Raw genomic sequence first — 10,820 nt, forward strand, 5'->3', positions numbered from 1 at the left:
AAAATATCTTACAGAAAATATTTTTGTTCCAAAAAATTTTATAAGCTAAATTGAATAAAAATAACTTATAAAAGAATTTTATTGACTCTTATATTTTAATTAATGACTTAAAATGTCTTATATTTGAAAATCCATTATGCCATTTTTTAATAATCCATTTCAATTTAAAAAGAAATATTAAAAATGGATCCTAAATAATAAAGATTATCTATTCTAAAAATTATTGTAATATTTTATCACACTAACACACTTTCGGCGGTGCTGGTACTGGTACTCGATTTTAGGATTGTCATTCAACTGCGGGTGCGGGTATTTTCGGGTACTCGGTCGGACACGCTACATGCGAAGAGCGAACGAAATTTCTTACTATGAGCGGTTGCAACGCTAGTTTTATATTTAATATAGAGCTATAATAAAATTATAATTTATTCTTTAAAATTATTTTCGATACGTAAATACGTATATATTACATAAATATATGGTATTTTATTAAATACGATATGTTTTACGTCAGCATTTTTGGTAAACATACTATTTCTTTTACTATATTATCATTTATATATTTTGCTATTATCTTTGTATTTATTGCGTTTTGATAATTCATATAATTTAATTTTCAAATACAATGTTAAAAATAAGCCATTACATTTTTACAAACAGTCGAACGTAGCTTATAAAACCATATTATTTTTTATGTAATTCTATTAGGTTTGTCACTAATTTATACACCATAAAAATTAATTTCGTACAATATTACAAACAATCGAATTTCCAACGTAAAACTCTAGATTGTATATAGTATGATTATAAGTGATATAGGTACTTTATACATAATTGGAGAATGGACTTACTTTGTCTAATTTACGTACCTGTACCAGCAACAGGTAATTTTATCAAATACAGTATCCGGCAAGTAATAAAACTGATTCATTAATTTACTGTTGAATGGCGAATTTTGTGAAATGTTTTTCAATTGTGCTTGGATTACAGGTAATTTGAAAATGTATGATATCATATTTCTCGTATTTTATTATCCAATTTCTTTTATTTGAAAGAATTCAACGGAATTAAATGTATTTAATAACCTGTTACTTCCTATTGCCTAAATAAATCTTCAAATATATATAAATTTAAAATAAGTAGTTTATTTAGAAGTCTTTTGTCACCAAACGTATCAACATTTTATTCTATATATTTGCATTCATTTAAATCAATTTTTATTATTTATCATGGATTCTGATTACGATAGTGAAGTATATGCTGACAATTTATCTGAAATATCAGATATTGGAAATCTTCATGACTTTGATAGTGATAGTGATAGTGATAATGATGACTTGTTTCGTACTAGACGGAATAGAGTTATGCCAATTTTATCAAGTGATTCGGAAGAAAGTGGAGACGAGTGCCCAAGTTGGTTGCCAGTGGAAAGTGATCGTACTCCAGTTATTGAACCCTTTGTTGGAAATAGTGGTGTTTCTGCAATTCCTTATATTCGTAGTGTGATAGATATAGTTAAATTATTTATAGGAGATGATTTGATAGAGCATATGGCGATAGAAACAAATCGCTATCATATGCAAAATTTAAATAGACTCAGTACCGGTGGAAAATCTATAAAGTGGAAAGATGTAACAGGCAAAGACATCAAAAAGATGTTAGGTTTGTTATTATTGATGGGTAGAGTTCGCAAAGACACTCGCGATGAATATTGGTCGACAGAAGAGACTATATCAACACCATTTTTTGCGAAGATAATGAGCAGAGATCGGTTTCGGCAAATTTGGAGTTCATGGCATTTTGCGAACAACGAACAAGATGTCATTGAAAATGATCGTCTTAGTAAGGTTCGTCCAATAATAAATTATCTTTTGCCAAAGTTTAGAATTGTTTATAAACCAGAAAGAGAATTATCTTTAGATGAAAGTGTTATGCCTTGGAGGGGTCGGCTTTCATTCAAAGTATATAACGCATCAAAAATAGTAAAATATGGTATTCTGATTAGAATGGTTTGCGAAGCAAAGTCAGGCTACATATGCAACTTAAAAATTTATTGTGGAAATGGCAATAGTTTACAGTCAACTATATTAGATATATTAGAACCTTATTTAAATTTGTGGCATCATGTATATATGGACAATTTTTATAATAGTGTAAATACAAGTTTATTATTACTACAAAATAAAACTAGGATTTGTGGAACTATAAGGACTAACAGGGGCCTTCCTGAAGAACTTAAAAATTTAAAACTTAAAAGAGGAGAGACAGTATTTAGAAGACGCCAAGAAGTTTTGTTACAATGCTGGCAATCAAAAAGAATAGTCCAAATGATTTCTACAATTCATTCGGCTGCTATGGTTGAAAGCCATAATATAGAATGGAAAACGCGCGAAAAAATCTGGAAACCCATCTGTGTTATAGATTATAACAAATATATGTCGGGTGTTGATCGTGCTGATCAATACCTTTCATATTTTTCTATAGTTCGCCGTACGAAAAAATGGACCAAAAGAATGGTTATGTATTTAATAAATTGTGCTTTGTTTAATGCATATATAGTATATAAAAAGTTAAATACAAATTCTAATAAAACTTATAAATGGTTTCTACATGAAGTGTCAAAAGAATGGATAGAAATGGACAACATTACTCAATGCCAAAATATACCCCCACAAAGAAATTGTATTCCAATTAGGTTAAAAAATTTACAGAGTCACAAATTAATTAAAATTTTCACGGGTGGGTCAAAGATAAAACCTCAACGCCAATGTACTGTATGTTCCAAAAACAAAAAAAAAAGTTTGTCATGTTTTATGTGCCAAATGTGCTGTGTGCCTCTGCATAAAGGAGAGTGTTTTTTTAAATATCACACACTAGCAAATTATTAACACTCAATTATATTATTGTAATATTTAATTTATTTAACTTTTTCAATAAAAAAAACTTTTCTATGTATTTGTTTTATTCATTTTCATGTTTACATTTATTTTTTATTTCAGTGAATAAACTTATGTATAATTACGTAAAAAACGTATAACAAACTTTTCTGTGTATTTTGTTTTATTATTTTTTATGAATAAATTATTTTTTTTATTTCAGTGATTAAACTTATGTGTAATTACGTAAGCAAACGTATAAAAAACTTTTTTGTGTATTTTATTTCAAATTTTCAGGTTTAATTACATTTTTTATTTTATTGCTTGAACATATGTTATATATGGTTAAACATATGTATCATAGCGTAATAATATTCAACTTCATTTGCAAATATTTTACCTTCAGTATTGATAGTTTTACCAAATAACTTAATATTATTCTATTATTTATTACTGCGTATGAGTTTAGGCAGTAAGTATTGTATGTTAAAGAGTGTGCTTTCACGCCATGCTTACGCATTCGCACCGTTGTAAAAACCCCGCTACGGGTGTAACTTAGCCCGAAATCCTATCCGCCGAAAGTGTGTTAATAAAGGTAAAAATTTAGATTAGATTTAAAAATTTATGTTATTTACAGATAAACTTTCAACAATTATCTTTTAAGGTAAATTTAATACACCAAAGAATAAATCAGAATTCTCCTTTTTTTAAACATAAAAATTAAAATTTTAGCCCTTATTATGCTACTCTATTTCTTCTTGTTACTTAAGTTCATGAATAATACAACAGTACCTCAATACACTCAATGGAAGGAAGTAACAATACAATCATGATACAACCAAAGAATTACTTCCCGAAGCTAAGAAGATGGAGTTGGAAAAGATTTTTTTGGAAACAGGAGGCTTCATTAAGAATTACTTTAATGTGGCAGATGAAGCATCTAATTCTGAAAATTTTTCTGAGTTTAAAAACAAAATTTTAAGAAAAATAACAAAAAATTATATTTATTTGGACTTATCTTATTTAGGACTTAAATTTTGCAGAAAAATAGAGCTCACCTTATATTCTTTTTAAGAAAAATGAAAGAATTTGAATTTAAATACAAAAAAATCTATTCAAAAAAATTTCTTTTAAAGAAAAATGACTAGAAGCATCAAATGAGATTTTTAAAGAAGATTTGGTCTTAATTTATTTCAAGCTTGGGAAATGAAAATGGGAGACGATCTTAAAAACAAGCTTGATAAAAAATTAAAAAATATCAAAGATACAAAAGTCAAAGAAGACTTAAAAAAGGTTTTGGTTAACACCTTTAAAATAAAGAACAAAATTTAAAAAAAGTGTTACGCTCTTACAACCCATGATAAAAATAAATTGCTTTTTCTTTTAAAATAAAATTGAAGCTTTTTCATAAACTCAAAAGTCTGAACTAAAATTAAGTCAAAAGATTTGTTGACTGAGGGCGGAAATAATGTAATTGCAGCAAAATTAAAAATTGGCACAAGAATCACATCTAAAAACTGCCATTTTTTAGCATTTTTTCTGAATGAATGAATTATTATCCAGCGACTTTTCTTTTGTGGATCTGTGTAATTGTTTGCACACATACGTACTTTCAAAAATATAATTTGATTTTGATTTTTTTTTTCAAAAGCGAAAATTTCTTAGGGCTGACATGAGATTTATAAAAAATTGCGATGTTTACTGAAAAAATACATTTTCTAAATCTGTACTAATTTGCATGGTAAATGGCGAAGAAAACATATACATGAGAACAGCTGTTTTGTTAGCTTTGAATATTTGGAATTACAATTAAAATTTGTTCACATTTTCGTTTCCTGAAAGTAAGATACTAATCAAAAGATATTATTCTTTATTACCTAAATGACGAAATTACTACAATTGTTTTTTCATATCTAAAAATAATGATTTAAATCTCGCGACAAGTTCTCAATTTTTCTTGCAATATTGTTAACTAATGTTTAAATTAATATTTATTTTATTAGGAAATGCTATTTCAACAGTTTTTACCAGTATTTGACTGATATCAAAATTAGCCTTTACAGCTGTATTTGATAAAATATCTAGAAAAATAATCTGTAGTTAAGAAATGCTTGGCGGGCCGCAGAAAAACCTCCGGCGGGCCGCATGCGGCCCTCGGCCCGCGGGTTGCTCATCCTTGCTGTATATGAAGCAATTTTTCTTTCAGCGTTGATTATATTGTGTATGTTAATTATATTATTAAAATATAAAAAATATTGCATATATTTAGAGAAATTATAATAAATTATCAAGAGACGAAGGCTCGATTTCTACGCAACTTAAATTAATAGGTAATTTACTTTATAAATCGTTTTGTCGGAAGAAAAACAAAAAAGAGAAAAAACGACCAAATTATAAGTAAAAAATTTTTTAAATCGAATTTGTAAACTTACTTGATATGACATTTTTATTTGGTTTTAGGATTTCTTAAATACTTTAACTTAAAACTTAAAATAACTTAAATATTTTAATAAACTTTAAAGATTGTATCTAAATTTCAAACATATTTAGTGAGTTTCAACCCTAATAAGACACTATTTTATTCAATAAAGTATCTTTTTCACAAAAAACACTTTAATTTTCTAATTTAAAATGCATCCCTTTATACTTAAGATAATCATTGAATTGAAATTCCTTGCATATAATATTTAAAAAATTTATAAATTCAAAAATTATTTATTGTATTTTTAAAAATATAACAAAAATGCCAAGTTAAAATTTTTTTACGATTTAACCAAATTAAAAATCTATTCTGCAATGCATATTTTTCAGTATATAACAGCGGTTATCTAATAAATAATTTATCTTAAATTCATTTTTATAACAAAAAAAGACTGTATAAATAAATTCTTAATATAAAAAACACTATGCCGACAAGTGTATAGAGTTCATAAGACGTAAAAAATTTTTTTAAAGACATAACTGGTTAGAAAAAAGATACAGAATAACATATTAATATTTTGTCTCTAATCTTTGTTTTAAAACTTTTTTTATTTTAATTATATATTTTATGATTTTAAGAGTTAGAAGTTGTATACTTCGTTCTTTAGACACTTTACTCACTTGAGTTTTTCTTTATAGGAAAAAATTTGTAAATTTTTTTTTTGGAATCAATTTATACATGCATAATATTGTATGTAAGTATAATATTGTTTCTTACTATTTCTCTAAATCTTTTAGATCATCAAGCTGAAAATAAGTAAAATACTACAAAATTGATCCAATTTACTAACCCTAGTATATTCCATGACCAGTAACTCTCTATTTTATTTATAATCTAACATGTTTTAAAAAAATTTTGCTCGAATCTCTTATAATTTTGTAGAATTATTTTTATTTCAAAATTTAGATCAAACTTATCCAAACTTCTCAATGTATTTATCTAATCACAAACATAACATTTGTGCTTTATTTTATCCTTATTTTAATAATATAAAAAATTTAAACTGGAAAATCAAAATGATTTAATTAAGGTTAAATCTAAAAAATTTTTATTTATTTTTCTAAAAATTTTTATTTTATAACGGCATAAAAATGATTTGTTCGGGATAAAAGCCTTTTATTTAAGTTTATAATTTTAAAAATCAGGAAAATATTATTTATTTTTAATGTAAATATTTCAAAGGGCAATGAAATAAAAAAACTTTTTGTTTTTTTCTTTAAAAAATGCTATTTTTTTAAGAAAAATAAAACTTATGAAAAATTTTTTGTTTTCTAATCTGTTGTGCAAATTGTGAATAACATTTTAAAAATACTACAATTTGATAAAATAAGTTTAGAAAATCGAGTTGTTCCATAAAGTCTACATTCTCTATGTATTAATATTTTACGACATTTTTCATCTTTTAAGATGTTTAGAATATTGAAAATCTTCTTTCTAATAAATTTTAATCTTAAAAGACTTTGACTTTATTTGACTAATATCAACTACTCAAATCACAACCTAACCTCTAAATAAATTAAGCCAAGTATAGTTTTAATCGTCGATATTTTAAATTTATATTGACAAGAGTCTAAGAATGAACTCCTGTGGTCTTAATTAAAAGGTTGTTTAACTTTTTGAACAAAAACTTAAAATATAAAAAAACTTTTAATTTAATATAAAGTTCAAATAGGATAAGTTAGAAAATACTAAAAACTTTTTTTAAAATACTTTAAAAAATCAAGTTATAATACAAGAAATTGGCATATTTCTTAATTTAATAATTGTTTATATTATTATTACAACCTTTTCTGTAATTTTTTATATCAAACAATCTTGTTTGATAAAAAAAAACATATTATAAAATAAAATAAGCTTTTTACGTTATCTTGAATATTTAAATGAGATTTGATTTAGCATTAATTATTTGAAAAGCAAGAAAAGTAAATATCCCAAATAATAACAAATAGTACATTTTATAAAGATTTGGAAAATAGGCAAGCCTTTTAATATATAATTTAAAATCCTTTGTGACATCATTATCAGTTTTTTTGGAGAAATATTTTTTTATCTAATTGAAACTAATTAAAACAAAACTAAAAAAAATGAAAGTAGAAGGTTTTATGCGAAAAGAAAAATGACAAATGTAATATTAGGAATCTTTATTCTATATATTTAAACACGATACATTTTTCAAATAACTTAATATTAGAAATTTATTTTATGACAAAAAAAATAAAATTCAATAAAAACTTAATCACTGAAATTTACAAAGACATTACTTAAATATAAAAAATACAATACAATTCATCATTCAATTTGATATTTAAAATGAATATAAAGGTAGAATAACTAATTTATGCTTAACACTTTTGAGTTTTGTAATTTTAAAAGTTATTCCTAGAAAAAAGTCTTATATTTATTTTGACTGTTTAAGGAAAAACTAAGGAAAAATGGACTAAAATGCATTTATTTGACGTGGAAATTTTTTTTGCTAAATTTATTATTTTTAATTTTGCAATGTAATTTATATAAATAAACTATTACGTCAAAAATAATTTAAATGCATTTTGGTTTTACGCAGAATTTTGAAAATATAAAAATTGTTTTAATAAAAATTTGCAAATTTTCTAAAAATTATGAAAGTTGCAAATTTTTGCAAACAAAAGATGTCACGTCTAAAATTTATAATATTAGTTATAAATAAATAATTGGCAAAATAAAAATTATTTTAAATATTAAATTTTCGAAAAAAATATTATAGAAAATTTGAAAAGATCAAAATTATTTGGGCTTAAATTTGGATTTGTACTTTTTTGCACAAATTTGCAAAAAACGATTTTGTTGAAACAAGGGACTAATTTTTTTCTGCAAATTTTGGAAAATAATTTGCAAAAAATATTAGCCCTTATTAAAGGTCAGGTCAAAAAGCAAAAGTATAAAAAATAAATTACAAAAATTTTGTAAAATGTTTAAAACAATTATATTTTTGCTTGTATACATATTTTATTATTAAAAATCTATATTTGTAATTATTTGAATATAAATATTAAATTAGTGTTTAATACTTTATATTTATAATTATTTAAATATAAATATTTAATACTATATAAACTAATTAATTTTTTAAGTGTTCAATGACGTCACAAAAATAAATTTATCCACATATAATTTGTATATTTGTAAATTTGTATTATATAATTTATCCTAAATCAAAAAACGACTGTACATAGATATTAATTTTTATTATTCTATTAATATTATTCTATTGAAAAAAACTAAATAATAAACAAATAAATAATTACGATATTAAATTTATTATTGTATAATTATAACACGAACGAATTTATTTATAAACAAAAAATTGTATTAAAAAGTTTCCAAAAAAAAACAAACAAAAATGAATTGAATTTGAATGAATAAAATTGAATTCGAAGGAGTTTATATGAAAAAATTAAATGATTTGTTTTATTTAAATTATAGATATATATTTATGTGATTTTTTTTTTCAGGATAGAGTTAAAAATTTAATTATTGAATATAATTTTTTTTATATATTTTTTGCAAGTTTCAATTTTCCAACAAACAATTTATGTTAAATTGGATTATATAGTTGCATTTTTAAAGAGCTCATCAGGACATCAAGTGGAATATTTATGATTTATTTTGTCCATATAAATGCAATTTATTGTTATGTATTTCCGTATTATTATTTTGGAGTTGTTTCTTGAAATTTGATTTTTTACCTTGTGAGCAAAAGTGCTTGCCAGTAGAGTCCCTTTTTTGTAATAATAATGATTTGAATGTAATATTTTATTAATTTATTACTCCAAATGACTTTCAAATTGTTCGTCAGTAGAGTCTCTTTTTGTCATTTTTGTCCTCAACTAAAGTACTCAATTACCGAGTAACATACGTTGATAGTTATTTCTCTAATATTATGGCGTAATGAAATTCCGATAACAGTAGGAATAAATTAAAATAAATTAAGATATTCGTAAAAATGGAGCGACATTTTTAAAACATTTGTTTGTCATGTCTCTTTTTTTCCTATTCACTTTGGATAAAACAAATAACAAACAGACATGTTGTTTCTTGTTACAGATATCATGGCCGATGGAAAGGCACAAACTGGTAATGAATAGAAAAGAATTAATTATACGTTGCAGAAGGATAGCGTAATTGTTAAAAAATAATAGTTATACACTAGTCCAACAATTACTCAACTACTTAAGCAAAATTATTTATTTCAATTTTTTACGAGCTCTGCAGGATAGAGAAATTGCTCTACAAGTTATAAACATGAATGAACTACAGAAACATGTTTGAAATATTATAGAAACCTTTATAAACATATTTATATAAGGAAATAAACGTTTAACATACTGTGAAAAAAAGGATTTGTATAGAATCTTGAATTTCCAATGAACATAAAACACGTTGGAGAATAAGCATTATAAAATATATCACCATAATAAATTTAGCTAACACTAAATATGGCGAAAAAAGATTTATTTAATTAATATAAACTTACATTCAAATCAACATTTTGCAACTAAAAGTGAAGAAGTAAATCATTTCAATTGATTGAAAAGGGACTCTACTGTTAGAAGTCGATTTTTTAAATAGTAACTAGTGGTGTATGGCATCGTGCCTTAAGGCAAATTGCTGGAACTTCCCTTACCGTAACGAAATGTTCGAGGAATATTAAATCTTTTCAAATAGATTAATATAAATACTGTAACATTTTTTAATATTTCTAAGAACTATATAAACTGAATTGCAGAGTTAAAATTATTTATTTAAAGTATATAAATGAGCTTTAGTACTTTAGCAATAATTAAAAATAAAACTGAATTATTTTCGATATACAAAAAAATTAAACTAGTTGGTTTGGTATTTAGCCTTGAGGCAAGTTACATGAACTTCCCGATATGTGTAAATAATCGACTTATTAAAAAAAAATGTGTAAATAATATACTTCATCAATCATACTTTTAAAAAAAAACGATAATAATTTTAGCAAAGTTTGACGAATTTTTAAAATTAAACTACTTGTCGTAAGGCCGTAGTATTACAGTAAGTTCTATAAGACTATGATGTATATCGCCACAAAAAGTTTCATAAAAATCGGCTTAATTTTTTTTTCAACAGTTAATTACAAGAAAACGGCTCGGTAGATTTTCACCTAAAACTAATCAGTACCATTCCCAACTAATATCATTCGAAAGGTTTTTGATTTTTTAAAATCGGTTCGGTAGGATGAGCTTAAATGTGGACGAAAAGTTTAACACTTTTTTTCAAATTGCAAAGGAACGGCTTGGCAGATCGTCGCACAAAACTGACAAACAATAGTCCTCACCGAAATACATCAAATGGCTTTTAAATTTTCAAAATCGGTTCAAGCGTTTTTGAGAAAACGTCGATCAAAAGTCTAATTTTGACAAATGCCAAAAAACAATACAATTTTGCAAACTTTGACG

General features: G+C 24.5%; 1 protein-coding gene across 1 annotated transcript; it reads left to right on the plus strand.

The window, feature by feature from the left end:
* The first annotated feature begins 1,229 nt into the window (after positions 1-1,229).
* Positions 1,230-3,106, plus strand: LOC113371240 (piggyBac transposable element-derived protein 4-like). The gene is made up of 2 exons (XM_026611903.1): positions 1,230-2,521; positions 3,100-3,106. The coding sequence occupies exons 1-2, from the start codon at positions 1,230-1,232 to the stop codon at positions 3,104-3,106; spliced, it is 1,299 nt and encodes a 432-aa protein (XP_026467688.1).
* Positions 3,107-10,820: the final 7,714 nt, after the last annotated feature.

This window comes from Ctenocephalides felis, unplaced genomic scaffold, assembly GCF_003426905.1.
Source record: "Ctenocephalides felis isolate EL2017-DRISC unplaced genomic scaffold, ASM342690v1 CF-g0.4_SCAFFOLD_00092, whole genome shotgun sequence".
NCBI classification, from domain to species: Eukaryota; Metazoa; Arthropoda; class Insecta; order Siphonaptera; family Pulicidae; genus Ctenocephalides; species Ctenocephalides felis.